General features: G+C 42.8%; 1 protein-coding gene across 5 annotated transcripts in view; it reads left to right on the forward strand.

The window, feature by feature from the left end:
• LOC110122594 (TLE family member 1, transcriptional corepressor) overlaps positions 1-23229 on the forward strand; it is a 93016-nt gene that overhangs the window by 14799 nt on the left and 54988 nt on the right. For 3 of the 5 annotated variants that reach the window (XM_070480309.1, XM_070480308.1, XM_020870102.2), the window contains exons 5-6: positions 16366-16428; positions 17989-18093. In XM_070480309.1, the coding sequence (XP_070336410.1) occupies positions 16366-16428; positions 17989-18093 (168 nt within the window). The remainder of the gene's footprint in view (positions 1-16365; positions 16429-17988; positions 18094-23229) is intronic. The other 2 variants (XM_020870104.2, XM_020870103.2) reach the window with 1 other exon arrangement.

Raw genomic sequence — 23229 nt, forward strand, 5'->3', positions numbered from 1 at the left:
CTTCTATGGATTAGTGAGTGTAAGTAAAAAGGTTGCTTTTGGTTTAGGAAAGGGGGTCTTAAACATTGATCTGCATCTTGGTCTGGTATGGAGAGAAAAATGGTTGGGCCCCTGCGATGGAGGACCAGGGCATCTGGTCCCCATGCAACCTGCAGCTGCAGGTGCCCACTCAGTTCTCCGACACGTGTCTGTTTCAGCACTTTGGCTTTCAAAAGTCAGCTTCTTGGGTTTATTATTGTTGGTTATTGTTCAGTCGCTAAGTCGTGTCAGACTCTTTGAAACCCCATGGACTGTATCCCTCCTGGCTCCTCTGTCTATGGGATTTCCCAGGCAAAATACTGGGGTGGGTTGCCATTTCCTTCTGCCAGGGATCTTCCCGACTCAGGAATCGAACCCGTGTCTCTTATTGGCAGGCAGATTCTTTACTACTGGGCCACCAGGAGTAGGCTTATTTGGGACATGAGAGGAAATATTCTTAGCTCCATGTATTGAGCTCCATGTGCCCCAGAAATTGTACAGTAGGTTGTTATTGAGTCACTGACTCATGGCCAACTCCTTTTGCAACTCCATGGATTGTATCCCGCCAGACTCCTCTGTTCATGAGATTTCCCAGGCAAGAGTACTGGAGTGGGTAGCCATTTCCTTCTCCAAAGGATCTTCCTGACCCAAGGATCAAACCCTTGTCTCCTGCATTGCAGGCAAATTCTTTACCATTTAGCCACCTAGGAGCTCTCTGTAAATCCTTCCAGCCTCCCTTGGATATTAATTATCCCTCCCTGCAAAGGAAAAAACAGGCAAGAAGGTTAGGGGATGACAGTAGCACCTACTGGATAGGGTAGTTTTCAGGTTTGAGCAAGTTTCTGTGTGCAGGCGCCTGTACTTGGGCAGTCTCAGGACAGCTGTTCTCAGAATCCGTTATTGGCTCTATTATTGATTCCTTTTAAACTGTACACTGTATTTGGAATTCTAGGCCATGCTCCTTATTGTTTTTCCAAGTCCAGTTTCCTTCCTTCCTGCATTTGAACTGTTTGCTTTCCAGTATTTCCCTTCAAAATTTTTATTGTTTGTTTACTTCTAAGATCAGGAGCATTTGTCTGTAGGTTCAAAAGGACATTTTTTTTCCCCTCTCCTTTTTTAATCTCCTGTTGGCAGTCTCTGTGGTGGCTCAGTGGTAAAAGAATCCACCTGGAGTCCAGGTGGATGTAGGAGATGTGGGTTTGATCCCTGGGTCGGGAAGATCCCCTGGAGGAGGAAATGGCAACACACTCCAGTATTCTTGCCAAGAAAATCCCATGGACAGAGGAGCCTCTAGGGTTGGAAAGAGTTGGACACAGCTGGGCACACACACACAGATACACACAGACACACAGACACACAGACACACACACACACACACACACACACACACACGGTCTAGAGGAATTAAGATGCCTTATTTAAGTCAAACAGCAAAGTATGCCCTTGGAAGGCAACAGCGTTAAGTAGTTAATACAGCCACCAGTGAGAATAGCTTTGTGTTGAGTTTTTTCATTTAAGGGGATGGGTGAACAACATAGTACAGTTTTGGTTCATTTTTATGGAAGTGAGTTCTGGCAGAATAAAGGATGGGAGGTGTGTTTCCTTTTTTTTCTTTTTGATGTAATGTAGAAAATCAAATTTTGAATTGGAAGAGAGTTTTATTATCCTGAAAAAAAAAAAGGGGGGTGTGTGTGTGTGGGTGAATTAAAGACAGTTGTTACTTTGTTGGAGAAAGGGAGAAAAAAATCGTGTCTTGATGACGTATACACGGTTTATTTTTTTATTGAGGGATAATTGCTTTACGGTGTTGGGTTGGTTTCTGCCATACATCTACACAATTGAGCCACAGTCATACATACGTTCCCTCCCTCCTGAACCGCCCCCCCCCCCCCCATGTACCTCCCCATCCCACCCCGCTAGGTTGTCACAGGGCACTGGGTTGAGCTCCCAGGGTCACACAGCAAATTCCCGTTTGCTCTCTGTTTTACATGTGGTAATATGTATGTTTCCACACTGCTGTCTCAGTTTGTCCCCGCCTCTCCATCTCCCGCTGTGTCCACAAGCCTGTTCTCCGTGTCTGTGTCTCCATTGCTGCCCTGCAAATAGAACCATCAGTACCACCTTTCTAGATTTCATATGCATGTGTTAACATGCAATACTTGTGTTTCTCTTTCTGACTTCACCCTATATAACAGGCTCTAGGTTCATCCACCTCATTTAGGACTAATTGCAAATGAAACAACTGACAAAGGATTAATCTCCAAAACATAACAGCAGCTCATGCAGTGCAACACCAGAAAAACAAACACCCCAGGCAAAAAGTGGGCGAAAGACCTGAACAGACATTTCTCCAAAGAAGACATACAGAGGGCCAGCAGACCTGAAAATATGCTCCACATCACTCATTGTTAGAGAAATGCAAATCAACAGTGCAGTGAGGTGCCACCTCGCACCAGTCAGAATGGCCATCATTAAAAAGTCTGCAAACAGAATTGCTGGAGAGGATATGCAGAAAAGGGAACCCTCTTACACTGTTGGTGGGAGTGTAAATTGACATGGATAGTTTTCTTTGGCTATGAAAATTCTGAAGTGCATGCAAAAATTTGAGTAGATGTGTTGCAGTATTTTCCACGTACTCCATGGGCTTGAGATTTTTGTAGACTGTCAGTTCACAATTGCTACTTAAGTGCTAATATTTGAGGAAGCAGGAAAAAACACACACACCCACAAAACCCACAGGAGGGAGAGAAAAGCGAGACCATTGGGACTGGATGGACTGGAAGTTTAGGCTGTTGACTCTTACTGCCAGGCATGATGCAGTAGCGACTTTTTGTAAGTGTTTGGGTTAATAGAGAGCACAGCTGGACAAACCGTGCCAGCGCCTGCTCTCTCGCTTGCCTAAAAGCCCGGCTGCCTGCTGACTTCAGTGTGCTGAGATGCCCCACGTTGTGGCTCTGTGTTTAGCTCAAGCCTTGAAGTCCTCTGAGTGTCCGTAGGGGAAGCATGAAGTTCTTGACAACCCCTCGGCCTGCCAGTTGGCCTGGGTTGCGGAGCCTTTTCCTTTTGTAAGCCGGCTGGCCCTCTTACAACGCCTGGGCCCTGAGCTCCCTGGGAGCCAGTGTCCTTGTCCAGCTACCGAGAAGATTGGAATTGGACCATTGAAGTGTGTCCAACTCCTGTCCTTTTTAGCGGACCAAAGGCCAAAATCCTACCACTAACTCAAGAGCGGAACTGCTAACTTTTGAATCTTACGAAAAAATCTCTATTTCATAATTGATTATTCTGAATGCTGTGACTATTCTGAATTCATGAATGAAATGAATGGGTTGTCACATTTCGACTGGATTTCTCTAGGGATACAGAGATTTTTGAACTGGTTGCTAAATCTGTATCCATTCTTACTTTTTATAATGTACAACATCAGATGTGGCTTGCCCGCCTGAAAGAGCCCCAGACAGATCAGTGGTGGTGTACCACTATCATCTTGTACAGCCATTGTTTTGGTCATGATTTTATCACAAGGTCAAGTACCCACCAAAAGTTGAGATTTTTATTTTATGATTACTTTTTCTGATAAACTCATTGGTGTTCCTCAAAATGCTGAAATTGCTTAAGGTTTGTATGGAATGGGTACCAATTGTTGCTTTGCAAATTAAAATAGTATAAAAGGGAAGGGGCTTTTGGGTAGACTTTGCACAGTGAGGATATTGGTATTGACATCACTTAGAGTTTGGAGTATAGTTTGAAGACCAGACTCTACTGTTTGTCGCATACTGGTTAATATGGCTGTAAAGAGGAGATGAATGTGGCTACTTTTCCAAGTCTATTACTCAGGAGGACTGTAAATTTGATTGGCTGTTACAATTCTAGCAGAATCATTCGATTTGAGAGCAATAGAAAGATAAGATATCCAATTACCCAAATGATTTGCAGGGTTAGCCAACGTTGTCATGGAGACACGAGTTGGAACAAATTAAATTTTAAGCAATAAAATAATCTTAAAGCCCGTCTGGGAACAAGAAAATTTGGCAGTGGCACTTACCTGAATTGAATCTTAGCTTGACACGATGTTGTTTGACATTGATATACTGTGGGGGCCTAAACTTACATATGGACTAGCATTACCTTCACAAAGGAGCTTGACCGAACCAGTGAAGAGGAGTGTTAGCGTAAAGTCAGGATATTAACATTTATTCCGTGGCTTAAGTGATAATTAGGCTCAGGGTTCCCAGGAATATTTTGTATTTAATGATTGAAATGCTTTAATAATGATTAAGCAGCATTAATTGGACGCTTGCAAGAAAAAAGATTCCTCAGCAGCACGCAGCTTTTGGAACTGCTCTTCTCCTTTGTGTCAGCAGACGTAATAGAAATCGTGTGGATGTCTTTTGGTGGGGGGCGGAGGTGTGTGAGCTTGCATATATTTGCATGTACAAATAAGGAGATTTTTGGCACATGACCCTGCACTGCAGACGATTCTCCATATTCGTTAGAATTTCTCCTTTGCAGTACTGCTCGCAGACTGGAAAACTGCTTTCCAAACTTGAGCTGATGCCCTAAAACCGGAGTAAGTGTCAGTCTGGGGCTTAGAAGGTTGTTTCCCCTTATTAACGTATTGTTTAACTGGTTCCTGGCTTGTGCGGTGGGTTTGAAAACAGCAGAGTAGCCCAGAAGGAGGGAGGCTTTTTATCCACATGTCTATTAGACAGATGGAGATGGAAATTGGTCTGAGGTCAAGCCATTTGCAGCGTTCTCACAGCCTTCGATTTTCCTCTCATCCTCACCGCAGATCATCTCAAATGATTCAGTAATGACCAAAAGTGCAACATTGACCTTTATTCCCTGGTGGATTACTGTGTTTCACAGTCCAAATGGCAGGAAGTCTATTCTGTTCTTCCAGAAGAAGCTCGACATTATTGAGCCAGCCCAGCCCTGTGGGAACCATGCGAGTGCAGACCCGTGTAACACAATACGTGGGTTAAATTTGGTTTCTTGTGCTCTGGGAAACAAGAATTGACATGTCTTGAACCCACATAATTAATGAAAGAATATCTAGGATGCTTTCTAAAAACACACGAGCACAGAAGTTGATTTGTCCACTTGTAAAATAACTGGTGAATGATAGGAGTGGTAACTTCTGGTGGCCCCTGGTTTATAAACTGTTCTCACTTGGATTATCCAGTGTTCTTTCAGTATTCTTTCATCCCTTCTTGTTTAATTCTTCCCTGGTAAATGTTAGGCAACACATTATAACATTGATGTGTCATTTTAAAGTTACAAGGTGATATGACTGGTCATAAGGGGTCTTTTCTTTAAATACTTTTAATTATATATATATTTGTGGTCAATCCATGTAGCCCTGACTAAATTATCTTCAGACAGCACACTATTTACCCCCTGAAAGTAGCTTGATTGTTATGTTGAAGAAGTGATGATTATTTTTCTCTTACTGCTTAGATTTCTCTGTGGATCGTATTGTGATGCGATGTGATGATCAGGTGCTTTGTTTAAGAATTAATTTGTATTTATTTGTGCTGGGTCTTAGTTGTGGCATGTGGGATCTAGTTCCTCAACCAGGGATTGACCCAGGCCTCCTACATTGGGAGTCTGAACCACTGGGCCACCATGGAAGCCCCTTAATTTGTGTTTAAAATGCTGTTTCTCTTTGCATCTACCCGCATAGCCAAGTTAATAGCCTGTGGTTCTTGAGTGTACTAATGAAGTCTGTCCTCTAGGATCCTTGTACTTACCATCTTATAAATACTTAAAAAGTTCTTCCGAAAGGTGATGCTTTGAACACTACTTTCACCAGCCTGTCAGATTTCATTTTTTGTAAATTAATACTTTACTTTGGCCGCATTAGGTCTTCGTTGCTTTGAGTGGGCTTCCTTTAGCTGTGGTGAGCGGGGGCTGCTCTCTGGGCGCAGTGCGCCGGCTTCTCTTTGGCTCACGGGCTCACAGCCCGGCCTCGTTAGTTGGGCTGCGTGGACTTAGTTGTCTCACAGCATGTGGAGTCTTTCCAGATCAGGGCTCAAACCTGTGTTCCTTGCATTGGCAGGTGGATTCTTAACTACTGGACCACCAGGAAAGTCCCCAGATTTCATTTTAATTATGATCGAAGGTGCTTTTGAGAAAGGAATTTTTTCCTTGACTTTTGATGTCACTGTGCACTTTTTTTTTTGCCTCCAACTTTGATGCTTTTCTGGCACTTCTGGGTTCAGGAGAGGACTGTCCTGAGGCAGAAGCCCAACCCCAGTCTGCAATAGAGCCCCCTCCCTTCAGATTCATCCTCTGGCCACTATAGGGGGTAACTTGCATTCTGGAGTTTCTTGGCACATGATGTTGATGGAAAAGAGAGCCCCAGGTTTCAACTGGGAATGCCAGGAACCTTGTCTTCCTTCTCAAAGGACCACTTCTCCAGCAGTTCAGCCTGTGAGGAGTCAGGCCCAGAAATGGGGCTTTCCACCTGAGAGTTGAGTTTGGGACTCAAGGATGGCCTTACCAGTGCATACACACACGTGTCTCTCTGACTTGGGGCCATTCTCCTGCATGTCACATGGCTTTGATGGCTTAGACTTCCTTTGATGGCGTAGACTTCCTTTGATGAAGTAGCTGCTTTTCCCAGGAAGTTGCTCCGGCTCAAGAGTGGCAGCCGTCCTTCATGTGTATGGGTCATTCAGCTGCAGCATGCTTATAAAATTAGGGTCCCTTCAGGCAGGAGATTCCTTTCCCACCATCAAGATTGGCTGAGGATTCCAGCCTTTTAGGGAAACATTCTTACCTATCCAGTGATCTCCAGATAAGATGTGGGGTGTGGGGAAGGGGGATGATGAGAAAAACTAAAGCTGATGATAAATTGTGCTTTATAGTTGTGTGCACTGGATGTTTGCTTTATCATGATGGAGGGGCAGGGGCACAGTGATGCAGACTGTTGGAAGCCAGTACCATCCGGAAACGGGTTTGTTGTTGTTTCGTCGCTAAGTCATGTCCAACTCTTTGCGAACCCATGGATTGTAGCCTGCCAGGCTCCGCTGTCCATAGCATTTCCCCAGGTAAGAATACTGGGACCCTTTCCTTCACCAAGGGATCTTCCCAGCCTAGAGATAGAACCCTCGTCTCCTAAATGGGCAGGCAGATTCTTTACCACTGAGCCACAGGGAAACAGGCCTAAAAGGTTGCTCTGATGAAAAAGAAAGGGTTTAAGTGTTATTGCAAAGAAAGTAACTTTCCAAGTTTTGAATCAAGATCATTCTCACAAACCCGGTTTTCAGAGGCTACTTGGTTTTTGCATATTCTTGTGCAGTCTTTGTCTTTACGTAGGCATATTTTATTTTCGTAATTGTAATTTTAGCCTTCGTGCCATGATGATGTAGCTGGTTCTTCCTCCCACTGATCTTGCTGCTATTGTATGATACTATCTCATTTCTCATGAGTTCCCTAAACCACTTAAGACCTGTGAAGAGGGTGAAAGGTGTAGGCTTGCTCTCTTTCCATTCCCAGAACAATAGGTGATTAATTCATGGTAGTGTTCCGTGGTTCACCCCGTGGAGTTTGTCTTGAAACCCTTCTTGTGGCACAACAGAGTGCATTTTCCTCTGACACCACTGAATGCTGTCTTTTTCCATCATGGAACAAGTCAGAACGATTTCCTGTGAGCAGCACTTTCTGAACTCCACAACAAGGGTTTCTGAATAATGGAAATGTGCTGTTTAGGCACTGAAACAGCTGCGATGCTTTTGTCAAGGATGCATCTTTACCAAAATGACAAATTAAAGCCCAAATGCTCTGCTTGGCAACAGTTGGGTCAAAACATTTAAGTCATTAATTAGAAGGAACTGAAGGGGGAAGAATTTACACAAATACACAGCGTTGCAGACTCAACTTCATCTTGGAAAATGCAACTGAATTCTTTAAAAAAAAAAGAAAAAAAGAGTGCCGCCCTCAAGTGGGGCCTGCCAAGCTTGTCATTTGCAAATAAATCAGAAAACTGTCATTGCAGGAAGGAGGACCAATGAATAGAGTTGCTTTGTCCTTCTTTGATGGGCCCCACACTCAAGCCTGCTATTAAAAATGAATGCATTCAAGAGGCTCTGCATTAAGAACATAAACAATTAAGGGCACTTGAGTTGCTCTGCTGAGAGCTGCTGCGAAGAAGATCAGAGAGCTTTCTCCAAAGATGCAGGCCCCTGCGATCTGCCTCACAAGGAGCCAGAGAATGGGAGCAATTAGTGTTGCTATCTCCGCCCAGGCAGCCTTCAGCACGTTTTTCTTTCCCTTTATTTTAACCCCTCCTTGCTCTGAGAGAAACTGTGAGCGTGAAAGGTGAGCAGGGGAAGGAGAGAGTCCTGTTGGAAAGGCTGGGGTCTAGAATGTGCTTGTAGAAGCTGCCAAATGAGGAGGAGGCCGAACATGAAAGTTATGATCTGCCTGTAATTGGCAACTTTGTATTCTGATTAATTGAGCCACTGAAGGGGTTCTGTCATCTGGTCCTCTTTGTTTTGCTTTAATTATCGGGTTGAAGAAGGGATGAGATTACATTGCCACGGGTGGACTCATTTAAATGAATATAGTTTGAGGTTTCCCACAGCAGGCAAATGGCTTCCTCCAGCCTTGGTTTGTGTTCTTGCCTTGGTCTGATTTTCTAAAAAGGCGTGGAGAAAGGCGATCGTCTCTCTCTGTGGCAAGGCTTTGGAGAGGGACAGATCTGACCTCCCTTCCTGCTTAATTCTGACCCTGGGCGAGTTATTTTAACCTTTCCAGTCCAGTCTCCAAGGGCACCTACACCAACTGACATTTAGAGCCTCTGTGTAATTGGAGCTCAGGTGTGTTAAGCAGTAGATGCTGCCTCTGTCATGATTATTCAATTTCCAAGGTTCTCAAAGTGTGGTCCCTCATCCAGAAATCTGCAGAGCACCTGGGACCTTGTTAGAAAGGCAGATGCTGGGGCCCCAGACCTCCTGGCTCAGAAATTCTGAGAGTGGGTCCAGCTGTCTGTTTTATCAAACCCTTCAAACCTTCAAACTTGGGGCACTCTTAAACATGATAACCTCATCAGTATATCCTCAACTTAAAGAGATCTCAAGTCCTTTTCATTTGGATTTCCCCCAAATCGTGGCTAGTCATTTATCTCCATCATTATATTTTAAACAGAAAAGCTACTCTGATGCGTTAGAATTTCTGATAAAATTCCCTTTTCATGAGTGTGCTGGTGAAGCAAGGTGCTAGTCTGGTGCGTCGCCGTTGTTCTGAAGGCGCTCTCTAGCCCAGGAAGCCTTTTCCCCTCCTAAAGGGGTGGGCAGAATATTGGAAGATTATTTGCAGAGTTTTGCATGGATGATTTTGGGTATGCAGTATTAGGCAAACATCTTGAATTATCTTAAGGTACGTCAGAGACCGTGTTCAGGAAATGGGAGATGTATTTGTGGCTTTGTTTTCGCGGATTCTGGTTCATTGGTGGGCCAGGCTGTCTGAAGTTAGTGCTGAGGCTCTCGTTCTCTTTGCCTCTGAAGGGCAGGACAGAGCTGTGCTGTTTGGCTGCTGTTGTTTATTTAAGGTTTGCAGTGTAGGACTGAGGCTCCTTGTGAAATACCTCCTTTGCCTTGCACAGTACTCTGCCCAAGGCAGCAGGAGTCCAGTGACCCTGTGATTGACATCCAGGGGCCACGTGTTGTGGTCCCGTCGTTGGCTCCGCAGTGACATGGCCTTGTGCTGCTGTGGTCCTGCGTGGGCTCTATTGCTTTGGATACAAAGCTGAGTGTTTAAGCTTTGTTTCTGGTCTAGAGTATGCTCCAGTTTCCCACTTCCACTTCCCTGGAGAAAGAACTAGGCAGTGAATGTGGCTGCTTATCTTCATGATCCTGGGCAAATCGTTTCATGTAGGCATTTGCTTCTCCATGTACGATAGGATGATGGTGAGAGGGCTGGGCACCCAAAGGTTGTCAGGTTTGTCAGCATTCTTAGGACAAAGTGCCAGGGTCCGTCACAGGAGTGGGGGGCCTGATCACCCTTCCCCATTGAATAGTACAGTCAAACGGTAAATCAAGGGTAGGCAACATCTGCAAGGTCACTCTTGGCGGAAATAAGGCGTTGATAATGCTGCCATTGCAGGATAATCACTGGTTTTATTTGGGGTATCAAATTACAGTGCTTCGCCACGTGCATATGTTTTTTAAAAAAAACAAAACAAAACACAAGCACGTGAACACCACAGCTTTGTTCTACTCCTGGTTCATTTAGTAAGTATGTTGGCTATTTAAGCATCATTATCATAAATATGACTTTAAAATGGTTACCTGCCATGCCTTTGGGTTGATGTCATGTATTTAACCATTCTCCTAGTACTAGACAGCTGATTTATCAGGAGAGCAAATGTTAAGTTTTTAAAAAAAGTCTGCAGATGGTTGTGATGTGTCAAACTACTGTTATATCTTTACCTGACTTTTTCTCTTTTGCTTTGAAACTTATGCTGCAGTGAGCAGCTTCATGCATGGAATGCTTTTCATTTGAACTATTTCCTTAGGATAAATTCTTAGCTGTGGGAAGCCTTACCAAAAGGTTTGAATAATTTCATGCTCTTGAAACGCATTGCCCAGTTGCTTTCCAAGATGACTGTACCAATTTACCCTTGTCATCAGTAATGTATGATTGCTCCAGTTTCCCAGAAGACTCATCAGCTTTGGATTTCATTAATTTTTTAAAAAATAAGCTAACATAACCGGTGCAGAATGACCCACCTTACTTAGAACTACATTTGCATTTTAGTTGGTTGCTGGTGAGGCTGAACATTTTTTCTGGATTGAAGGCTGTCATTTCACAGACTCTGAACCTTCTAGTCAGAAGGGATTTAGAGATTATCTATTTATTTCCTTTTGTATGCTTTGTTTTCATGTTCTTGCCCGTTTATCTTTTGCCAGATACTTATGACCAGCTCTCCACTGTGTTTTTCTCTTGGCCTCCCGCTTAGTTCGAGGAAACCAAAAGATCAGTTTGCCAGCCCTCAGCATAAGCGGCATTTTTTATGATCCATCAATTTGCAATTTAATGGTGGTGGAGTTTCGCCTCCCTAAGCTGACTTTGGGCAGGGTGCCACTGGATTGCTGTGAGACCCATGGGCAATTTACTCTTAAGCAGTCCCCGCCCAGCTTTGAGCCCGCAACAACCCTCATTATATATTACTCGGTGTGTAGTGGAGAAGTGGGCAGCCGTTGGAAAGCGGGCTGGCTCTTCAGTCTGGTAATTAGATGAGGTGGAAGGAGTATGAAAAGGTGGAGAGCTGAGCTTTTAGGAATCATGAGGTCCAAAAACGTAAGTTCAGATGCCCAGAAGATCACATCTGCAGTTTAAGAGCTCGGTTCATTGCTGGCCTTTGAGGTATTTGACCTCTTTAACTCTCTTAAAACATACGTGTATCTGAATCTTGCCGGCTTCCCAGATGGCTCTGTGGTAAAGACTTCAGCGGCAATGCAGGAAATGCAGGTTCGATGCCTGGGTTGGGCGATCCGCTGGAGAATACTTTATCCAGTATACTTTCCTCCTGGAAAATCCCATGGATAGAAAGGAGCCTGGCAGGCTACAGTCCATGGGGGTTTCAAAGAGTCAGACATGACAGAGAAGCTAAGCAACGTCAGCAACCTGACTCTTGTACTGAGATGTGATTTCTTACTGGAAACAGAGTCTTTTCCTACCACTGGTTAGGAATGGTTTATGTAGTTCCGTGTTGGTCATTGCGTTTAGGACGTATGGGGATTCTGTTTTGGTTCTATAAAGCATTCCTTTGAAAGTTCCAAATGTAGAAAGGGTATTCTGTGGTCAGTTTCGGTGGGGAGGGTTCAGCGAGGAGCTGTATTAGGAGTCTTCTCCTGCTTTCCTGTTAGGTTGAGATACATGATGCCGGCCTTGATGCCAGAAGCTGTAGGAAACTGTCCAGAAGCTTCATGCCAGATGTGATTTTCAACATTTAGTCTTAGTTTGCTAGATAAAGTTAAATTGCTCTGGAGGATCTTGAAGGGCCTGGAGTTTGTTTATTGGTGTTACAGGGGAAAGGCAGCTTCTGTTTGGATTTGAGGTCGTCCTTAAAGGATTGGGCTGAGAGCACAGCACGTTATAATAGTGCAGCTGTAGTTTACGTATTAGCTTATGTGATTCTGGTAAATCACTGAAGGAGATTGGTGATAAGAGACCTGGCGCGCAGCCGTTGAAGGGACTTAACTCAGGACACCTAGGACTACTTTGCTGAGATGCAAACCCAAGTTCTTGGCTTATGAGGGCTGACTCTTATTACCGTAAGCAAATCAGTGAGAAAGGAGTTGGCACTGATGAGAATAAAAGCTGGTTCTGGGGACTTCCCAGGTGGTCCGGTGGTTAGGAATCTGCTTGCCAATGCAGGAGACATAGGTTCGATCCCTGCTCTGGGAAGATCCTACATGCTGCAGGACAACTAAGCCATGAGTTGCAGCTACTGAAGCATGCGCACAGCAAGAAAGACTCAGTGTAGCCAAAAATAAAATAATACATAATGCACTTTTTTCAAAAAGCTGGTTCTGGTCAGACGGACTCCTGTGGCTTCGGTGGGTGCTTGCCGTCCCTGAGGCAAGGCCTGATGCCGGCGCCTTTACCAAGCTGGGTAAGCTTTTGGGTGCAATGTTTCCATGCAAATCTGGTTTGGGGCTGGCTCTTGAATGCTGACTTAGTGTTGTTGCCTTACATGGTGTCAGAAATACAGACAGAGGGTAAGTTTACTTATAAATAATATGTCTGTTAGAAGGTCCCAAATACAGCTTCAGTTTTGGTCAGGAAAATGATTTCTAGGGGAAAACACAGTTAGCCTGCAGTTTTTTTTTTTTTTTTTTTTTTTTCCATTTTAGTTGTCTGGTCTTTGAAAGAGGTAGAAAGAAGGCAGTCTGAAAAGGTTATGGGAATTTCTCAACACCTCCTTAAGCAGGGTCAACTATCCAGTTTAACCTGCTTGTAAACTCTGTGGTCAGGAATAGAAGCACAGGTAGAGAACACTACTGCTCGTTAATTTGTGCTGAGTTCTTGTCAGAACATCCTTATGTTGAAGCAAGAGATGATGCTGGAGAATCGCTGTCAGTTGTCATGCAGACTATTTGAAGGGCGGCAGTGGTGGTGATGTGTTAGACCTCCCAGAGCACTGTCAGGGAGATCAGATGCGTCCTCACTCTGCCAGAAGCAGGGACTCTACAGCTGGCTGGGAGAATTTCAAGGTAAATCAGAGGTGAGATTGGAATCTAGATTTCCTGGATCAAGGTCAAGCTCACTTGTCAGAGGATGGTTTTAAGATTAGGGATCAGAGACCTGGCAGAGGAAGGAGACAGCTGGGACAAGATCCTTCTCTGTTGTTCTCGTTTCTGTTTCTTTCCCAAACCATTTATTTAGAATTCCCAGGACAAATGGTATGGCTTTTGATGTTTCTGCATCAGTTTGAGCTTTGATCTTTAACGCTCGTCCTCCTGTTGCAGTCTTAGCTGCTCTAACCCAATTTATGTGGTCTGTGCTTTTAATCCGTACTTCTTTTATTTTCCTCTTAATATTAAAGGATTAATATTAAAGGTTTATGAGTTCATTTCATTCAGACCAGGTCTTAACTGTCCCCTGACAGTGAAGTTCACTTCTACCTTGAAGCCACTCTGTGTAATAACATATATAATTATTAATTAAAGAGGAGATCATCTTTCCTTCTTAAACTAAAATAAATTCCATGTAGGTCAAGTAATTAAATGTAGAAAGTCCAGCCATAGCAGCACCAGAGGAAAATTAAGAATGGCTTCTTTAATTTGGGAGTGTTCTCATCCTGAACCAAAGGCCAGGAACATAGGAAGGCTATTCTTTAGTCCAACCATGTAAAAACGTAGTTATGTACAGCAAAAAACCCATACTAAGCAAGGCTGAAAGACAGGTGACAAGGTGGAAAAACTGTGGAAAAGTCAGTATTTATCTTATGGAAGGAACTACTACAAAAAGACAAGGGTGAATAATTACCAAAAGAAAAATAAAGTGGGCCAATCAATAAATGAAAAGAAGTTTAACTTCAGGAAGAATCACAGTAATGCAAATAAAAATGAGATCATTTTTTTAGTCTATTAGATGGATAAAGATTTTAAAAAGGTCAGTGAAACGCAGTATTGACACTGCATGGGGAGCAAGCACCATCATAGACTGATAATATAAATCAGTAAGCTTCTCTGCTAGGCAGTTTATCAGCATGCATTACAGTTTAAAATATGCAGACACTTTGACCTAGCAATTTCACTTCTAGAGATTCCTTTTAGAGATCTGGGGAAAGGGTTATTTGATGTAGAGCATGTAATTGTGGAAAATTAGGTGAAAAATAAATATCCCCCGATGTTGGGAGTGTTCACACACCTGACTGCTTGTGTAGTGGGGTATACTGATGATGATCTTACTCACATCTGTTTCTTTGGAGTGGAAGGGTGTCCGTGACACATTTGAGGAGAAGGAACAAATTACAGAATAGCAGTATACCTCATGGGACGCGTTGATATCAAGGTGTCTCTCTGTACTCTGGCCTTGTGCACACACAGATATTGAGAGCCTGGGGGTTGCTTCCCAGGATCACCACAGGGTTACTGTGGTTGTCTCTGGATGGCGGACTTAGTTCTTGTGTATTTCTGTGTAGCATACATCTGCGTATATGTACTCAGAGTGAGCAGATGTGATTTTTAACATTGGAAAACATGAAGAGAATTTTGGAGGCCGGGTAAGAACAGAATGCTCTTGGAGTGTGTGGCGGGTGGAAAGTGGAGAGCGAGGACCTCAGACCCCACAAAGGGCATCTCTGCCTCTTTACACCTACCCAAACACACAGGGTGGAACCTTGTTGCGAAGGCAAGGGTAGCCGGCCCGTGCTTTCCAGGAGAGCCATGACCTTGTGTTCGCTTGAGTGGGTGGCTGTGATCAAACGAGCTAGGTGGGGCTGACCCAGTTTTGTGATTGCACCTGCTACAGCTCTGCCCTTTTTGCATGTACGTATCTGTCAGCTCCACTTGTTCAAGCAAGGTCATGGGATTGTTCTCTATACCAGTGATTTCCCTTTCCAGTACATTTCTTCCAAGGCACGGTCTGTAACCCTGTCTCAGCGGTGGTCAGGGAGAATTGAGTTGGATTGGCATAAATCCAATCCCATAAAAGGAAAGGCTTGTTGCTCAGTTAACTGGAATCCTCTCAGAGGACAAAAGGCAGCTCTTTTTTATGTACTTGATTATACAGTTCCTGAGGTTTCTACTGTATCTCAGCTATTCCATTCTCTCTTTCTCAAGGGCATGGGCTGTGCTCTGCTTATTTTTTTTCCTCCCCATAGTTCTTTTCATTGCCTAGTTCAGTAATGGAGGTGGCATCAGTAAGCATTGACAGAAATGATGAAATACATACATAAGGTCAACTTGGGACTCTTCAGATGTCTTGCTCCCCCCAACAGAACTGTTCTTCAGAGTTGGAGGAAAGCAGGTTCCTTCGCACTGCTGCAGGGCTTGGGAGGAGGGGTGGGCAGGGGGATCCCTCCTAGTCTGGGAGCAGAGCACACTCTCTTCCCTCCTTTGCCAGTTTGTCCCTCGTGTGGAGGGATTCCTGTGCCTTTGGAGCTGAGCAGGGACTTTTCCTCCTTGCTCTAGAGTAGCCTGTGCCGCAGACACTCGGGACCCGTTTTCTTAAACTCATTGGAACCGTGGGCCCTGTCATTTTGCTCCTGGCATTTGATGCTGAATTGTGGTAAAACTTTACAGATATCCAGAACCCCTCGACTTGACTGTCTGGATTTGAGTCTGTTTCAGCAGTGTTTTCTAGGCTTGTTTGCAATTTTGAAACTTGGTGAAGGCTTACTAACATTAAAGTTCAATTTCAGTTGTGCAGGAGTCAAAACAAGTGGAAGGAGGTCTTCCACTCTCTCGCTCTGGACCTTATCTTGAGAGCTAGTCTGCTTTGGCAGTGCTTCTGCTCTCCAGGGTTCTTTGTTCGAATGAACTTGCTTCATAAAAGTGCTCTGGTATGCCATAATTGAATAAGTGTACAGAAGGGTTTGGAATCACCAGGTTAAATGATTATATAGCCTCAAACTGCATAGATTTTCTGACTCAATTAAACTACCCATTATCTCTTATTTAAGTGACCAATAAAACGTGCGATTATGTCTTTCTTTGCAAGTGGGATTAATATCTACTGTTTATCTCAAGATAAATATTGCTCACATAGCCTGGGAAAGCAGTTTTATGCCCTCAGTGAGGCAGTAGAGGACTCCACTGTTGGGTATGAGGTTTTATCTTTCTGAACCGATTATGAAATATGCTAACCATTTATATGGCTTTGTCTTTATAGACTGAAATCGCCAAGAGATTGAATACGATTTGTGCACAAGTCATCCCATTTCTGTCTCAGGAAGTAAGTAAAGCTGTTCAGCTGTTAAAGTGCAATTATGTTGCTTCTCTGTTTGCAAATTAGCTAGTTTTAAGATGTTAATTTTATCACGAGGAACAAGTGTGAAGAACATCTGTTACAGCTGAAGTGTGTAAACCCCCTGCTATTCCATCTCATAGATCTAAGGGCACACTGTGGAAGTGGTGACGATAGCTCAACCTTAAATTAATTCTTTTCTATGGAAAACTGCAAAATGACTATCAAGCATAAAGCTTTTCCTAGAGTAGTGTAAGCTTGATAGCTTCTGATGATTAATGTGTGCTTTTACTGTTTCTTTTACTGCTTTTTAAAAATGGTTCCATCAGGGTTGACTTGATCATGGGAGCAGGTATTTCGTTTGTCCTTGTACCTCAAGGCAGATTGACTTAATGCTTTCTGTGGAGGGAGTGGATGCCAATACTCTTAAGGTTAAGAGCATTCATGTTACATGTTCATGTTACCTTGGCTTACAGAGTTATATCCATATAGGAGCCATTTTATTAAGTTGCAAAGTCATAGATAGGAGTTTAACCTTCATATTTTGAGAGGGGAAAGCTCTTTGTGTGAGTAAACCTATGAAATTGACTCAAAACCAGTTTTAGTTTTGCCTTAAAGTTTATTTTTGGATACAAGCTAATAAATGTAAAACGGTGTGTTAAGTGTGTACAGGATGCGTATATCTTGAGACAGAGTGAAAAGCTTGTGGGCCTTGGAGCTGGAATGCTGAGTGTCTGTTCTAGTTGGCGTCTACTGCTCCATGCTGGGTAGCACCATCTCTGCTCTTACTATGGCAGCCTTTGCCAACATAGCATTTACGTGATGTTACAGTTCAGATTTGTGGGCCTTTTGAAACCTTTAGTAATTCGGGTCTCTGCTATATATAGTCTCCTTTCTCCCAAAGAGATGTGCAACTTTGTTTTTTTTTGTGTGAGTGTACCTGGGAGGTGTGCAGGCTATTTCCAGCCTGTGATCTCAGAGAGAGAGCGTGTGTATGTGTGTCTGTCTGTCTGTGTGTCTTTCCTTTCTCCTCTGGATGGTGAAACATCTAAGGACTAAAGGAGGAAAGGAATTCCCAGAGTCCAGAACCAACTGGTGGGTTGAGATTTGTTGACCGGAGAAGAGATTGCAGGTTTAATGTTTAATATTTAAGTATCCAAAGGGGTGTTTTAAATGGCTGTAAATTTCTCCTGCTCAAATTTACCATAGCAAACCCTTTCTGAGAATCAGGATGATCTTCCAGGTCCCATACGATTGATTTCTAAGGCTTCACATGACCATTTTTTATGTCTTTTTTTGACTTTCTACCATTCTGAACCCCAAATTCCCATCAGAAGTTGACTGGTGCTGCTTAGAAGGATGGGCAGCACCACGGTTTTCCTTTCCCTGGTTGTCTGTGTTCTGTGAAATGATGTGTGCTCCAGCAAGTTCGCATTTAAACACATTTTACACCTCAGTCTGCACCACATGCAGCATTTGTCCTGTTGTTGGAAGGTACAGTGAAGTTCTTGGCTGCCTCACTAATACCTTTTCTTCTTGTTTTCAAAGCATCAACAGCAGGTGGCCCAGGCTGTCGAGCGTGCCAAACAGGTGACTATGGCAGAGCTGAATGCCATCATCGGGGTACGTGGCCTCCCAGGTCTACCTCCTACAGTGTGTATAACCAGCTTTCATTTCTTCTCAATTTGTTGGCTTAATCTATATCTAATCTGTATATAATATGAAGTTAACCTTGACCTTTTTGGTAAGTGGGAGGGGGGAGGCAGTTTCAGGTATGGGGAAGTGGTTTCAGGTATACCGAGGTGTATAAGGGAAGAACACTTGGCGATAGGGAGGTAGTAGCAACCTTTTTTAGCATGGGAACAAAATAAATCTTCTTTTCAATGGGAAAATAAATATAGTTTATCCTGCTCCCTCAGGCTAAAGCTTTAGGTGAAGGTTTTAAACACCTACTTTCCTTACTTCTGTCATATAACTTTAGATCCCAATTGGGGTCAAGACATCACTTGGAGTTATTTCATTTTGTTATCTTTTGCTTCTTTTGCCTTTTGCTTTCCCAGGGTATTAGAACCCATGTGTAACTGTTTTGCTTTCCTTGTGGCTCTTTCATGAAGTTTTAAGTGGCACCCGGACGAAAAGAAAGCCCTCTTGCCGTTGAAGAAGTGATAATTGTCTGCCCTGGTGCCCTCTAGCCTTTCACGAGGTTTCTGCTCTTCTGGGTTGAGTTCAGTTGCTCCTTGCTGGCAACTGGTTGTCAATCACAAGTCATTTGCTCTGCATTAATGAGCCTGGTGAACCGTGGGGTCGTCTCCTGCTTGAGTTCATTCCCCACCCCCCGACCACGCCCCCTTCCTTCCCCCCAACTGCAGGATCCAGGACGGTTCTCAGGTTTTTTCTGCCCTTCCAGCCTAAGCGAAAGAAGTAGCTGAAACAAGGGACCGTCCTTTCTGATTTTATTCATACGTGAGTGCCTTGAGCGGATTCAAATCACTCATTTATCAATTTATGTTAATTGCTTGTGAGAAGATGCCCTGCTGGTCTTTATAGTTCCCTCAGACACTTTGTAATGATAATTAGACATGCTGCTGTACGGATTAAGAGTGCCATAGTGCAGTGACGGCCACAGACAATGGAACCAGTTAATCCATCAGGGTTTAAAATTACATCCCAACTGGAGATGGAGAAAAACAGAAGAGCCAGGGAGGATTAAAGAATGAGCCTCAGCTTGAAAACTCTCCTTTCATCAGTTTCTCAATTGCAGATCTGCAGTCGGGTTGCCTGTGGTAAGCTATTGGCAGTCAATTAGGTGAAATAAACTGGGAGGGTGACCTTCATTTCCTTTTAATAGCTTTTTCCTCCCTGAAATGGGGAGCTTCAGTGGATTTTCAGCTTAAATTTTATTCAAGCTGCTTTATTACACTTGACAGCTTAGCTCTGCATAAACAATTCTCCCAGCCCCCCCTTCCCCCCAGATCCGGGCTCTGCATCTCTCCCCCTTAGTATCACATTTTTGACTGTTGCTTAGTGGGCTCTAATCACATTCAACAAAAAACACAATTACATCTGCATTTGTCTGCTGCCTTCTGTACCCTTTTCTTGTGTAATGAATTGCTTTATTTCAGAGATCAAATCAAATATTCACTGGTACTTTTGCATGTACTGTGTTTGATTAGCAAAGACTAATAGCAAATTGTACTTGTAGCTCGAGCGCAGAATTTTATTTAACCCAAATGAATGAGGATGGAAAAGCCTGTTTTGATTAAAGGAAAACATATGCAAAGCAGTTCTCAAGTACCCAGTTCAACTTTGTGGAACATGTTTGTTTTCTGATAGGCTCTAAATTTTTACATATCATTTCTTGATGGTAAAACTTTGTACTCTTTACGTCCTCAAAGCCACTGCCCAATCCTACCCATTAGAAAGGAGGAAATTGTGTTAACCAGATGTTTATAGGTAATACTCATTTCAAGTTGAATCAGAAAATAAAAATAACAGGTTGTTTTGCAAGGGCAGATGAATCGCTAATTTTATGAGTGGCTTTAGTCCAGGAAACATGTTGTTGAGATTATAAAGGCAGATTAGCTCTGATAGCTAGCAACAATAACCCAAATCAGTGAATTGGGACCAGCACAAGACTTGACGCCAATTACGAGTTTTCAGCATATTGGCATGTGCGGCTTTTATAATTGTAATGTTTGGATCAGTATATTAATTTATGTCGGCAGGCTCTTTTAAAGTTTGTAGTGATCAATAATTATCCTGCACCATAAGTTTCATGCTCTGGCATATGCTTGATTTTTGCTTGAAAGGAACTGTGCGCGTCCTGGAAAATCGAAGTAGCATAAAATTGGGTTGACAATTCAGTGGACCTTTGCACCCCTTCATTGAACATGCAGTGTGTCGACCTGTCTCCCCAGAGGGGAGGAGGCTCTGGGAGGCTGTCTGTTCCTACAAGCAGCAGCTGCGCGCAGAGTAAATGCAGCCTGGTTTGATAGCAGCTGTCAGTATTGTTCAGGGGCCGACTTAGGGGAGAGAACAATGGGAGAGGCCATGCTCTTCGTCTGCATCGACTTTCAGGCTAAGAAAAGAAATAGTAATTTAACGGTTTAGACATCTATTACAAGTGTGAAAGATCATGAAGGGGTACCCTTTAAAATGCAGATGAACCGAAACATTCTCATCCCCTTTAAGGTGCAATCAAGGAGCTTACTGCTTGCTTGACAGGGCTAAAGATATTTCTCTTTAGCGAACCTGGGAGAAGTTATATCTTCCTAAGGACACCAGGCTTCTAGGTGAGGTTAGCTGTGTCCTGGGACTGTGGATGCTCTTTTAGGAGGAAGAGAGAGGTTCTACTTTTTTCCATTTTTGTGGAGTGAATTAATGGTACCCATTTTGCACTGGCATAGGACACTTAGTTCTCATATCTGAGGGAAAATACTGAATTATAAATCTTTTCCACTGTAGCACCTGCCTTCAACTTACATAGATTACTGGTATTTAAGAAAGATAAGCTTCTTAGATACTTGAGATATTTTTGGTTACACTTTTTAAAAATAGTTTTGATGGTAGATTTGATAATCAGCAGAATAATAACTGCAACCCTACATTTTGAATTTTTTTAAGCTCTCTTGCTATTAAACATATGTTCTTGTAACAATAAAAAGTAATAATGCAGAGATCTTAATAGGCACAGGGTTTATTCAGTTTGACACAAGCTCACTTGTACTTTAGAAAGCAAGTTCATTGTGGGAAGGGAACTTACTTGAACCTTGATTTCCGCCCCCCACCCCCCTCCATTTAATCAGCATTCCTCAAATATTTTTTCAAACTTGGAATGCTAGTAAAAATGCTCAAAATGAAATAGTTTATTGACTTAATGTAACATTTTATTTGTGGAATAGCTAATGGCTACCTGAAGGAAAAGAAAATTGACCAAAGGACTCTAAGTTCATTACTCCCCATTGTAGTATTTAGGTAGTTGGGGAACTTCTACCTGCTCTGACACTAAGTAACTGATTCTAAACTGAGATTAGGATTCCAAATAATTAGTGTTGTCTTTTAACTGGATTTATTATATCACATATGATTGGTTTTATATCATAAAATTAATATGTCATACAAATGTAGATATAGCTATGTACATACCTGTACACACATGGATTTTTAAAAATTGATGTGTAATTCACATGTGAAATGTACAGTGTACAGACCTGACCACTGGTACAGGCACATGCTCTTTGGGCCACACTCTCTCAGGGTACAGATTGTCCCCACCACCATAGGAAGTCCCCTTGTGCTTACTGTCAGCCAAGTTTTCCCACTCTCTGAAGAAACGTGGTTGCTTTTTGATTAAAAAGTGAAAGAATAATTAGCAGAGTGCAATTTCTTTTTTAAAGAGAACAATTGCATAGTTTTACTATTTCTAACCAAATACCTGCTGCCTGACTTCTCAGTGTTTCATCTGTGCTCATGTTTCTAAGACCATTTACATCATGTTCTAGAACTAACACCCCAAAAAGATATCCTTTTCATTATAGGGGACTAGAATGCAAAAGTAGGAAGTCAAGAAACACCTGGAGTAAGAGGCAAATGTGGCCTTGGAGTACAGAATGAAGCAGGGCAAAGGCTAGTAGAATTCTGCCAAGAGAACGCACTGGTCATAGCAAACACCCTCTTCCAACAACACAAGAAAAGACTCTACACTTGGCCATCATCAGATGGTCAACACCGGAATCAGGTTGATTATATTCTTTGCAGCCAAAGATGGAGAATCTCGATACAGTCAGCAAAAACAAGACTCAGATCATGAACTCCTTATTGCCAAATTCAGGCTTAAATCGAAGAAAGTTAGGAAAACCACTAGACCATTCAGGTATGACCTAAATCAAATCCCTTATGACTATACAGTGGAAGTGAGATATAGATTTAAGGGATAGACAGAGTGCCTGATGAACTATGGACAGAGGTTTGTGATATTGTACAGGAGACGGCAATCAAGACCATCCCCAAGAAAAAGAAATGCAAAAAAGCAAAATGGCTGTCAGAGGAGGCCTTACAAATAACTGTGAAAAGAAGAGAAGCAAAAAGCAAAGGAGAAAAGGAAAAATACTTATTAAACTATCCATTTAATAAATACTTATTAAAAAACTCTCCATTTAAATGCAGAATTCCAAAGAATAGCAAGGAGAGATAAGAAAGCCTTCCTCAGCGATCAACGCAAAGAAATAGAGAAAAACAATAAAATGGGAAAGACCAGAGATCTCTTCAAGAAAATTAGAGATACCAAGGGAATATTTCATGCAAAGATGGGCTCAATAAAGGACAGAAACGGTATGGACCTAACAGAAGCAGAAGATATTAAGAAGAGGTGGCAAGAATACATAGAAGGACTGTACAAAAAAGATCTTCATGACCCAGATAATCATGATGATGTGATCACTCACTGTCACCTAGAGCCAGACATCCTGGAATGTGAAGTCAAGTGGGCCTTAGGAAGCATCACTATGAACAAAGCTAGTGGAGGTGATGGAATTCCAGTTGAGCTATTTCAAATCCTAAAAGATGGTGCTGTGAAAGTTCTGCACTCAATATGCCAGCAAATTTGGAAAACTCAGCAGTGGCCACAGGACTGGAAAATGTGTTTTCATTCCAATCCCAAAGAAAGGCAATGCCAAAGAACACTCAAACTACTGCACAGTTGCACTCATCTCACATGCTAGTAAAGTAATGCTCAAAATTCTCCATGCCAGGCTTCAACAGTATGTGAACTGTGAACTTCGAGATGTTCAA

Source organism: Odocoileus virginianus, chromosome 18 (assembly GCF_023699985.2).
Source record: "Odocoileus virginianus isolate 20LAN1187 ecotype Illinois chromosome 18, Ovbor_1.2, whole genome shotgun sequence".
Taxonomy (NCBI): domain Eukaryota; kingdom Metazoa; phylum Chordata; class Mammalia; order Artiodactyla; family Cervidae; genus Odocoileus; species Odocoileus virginianus.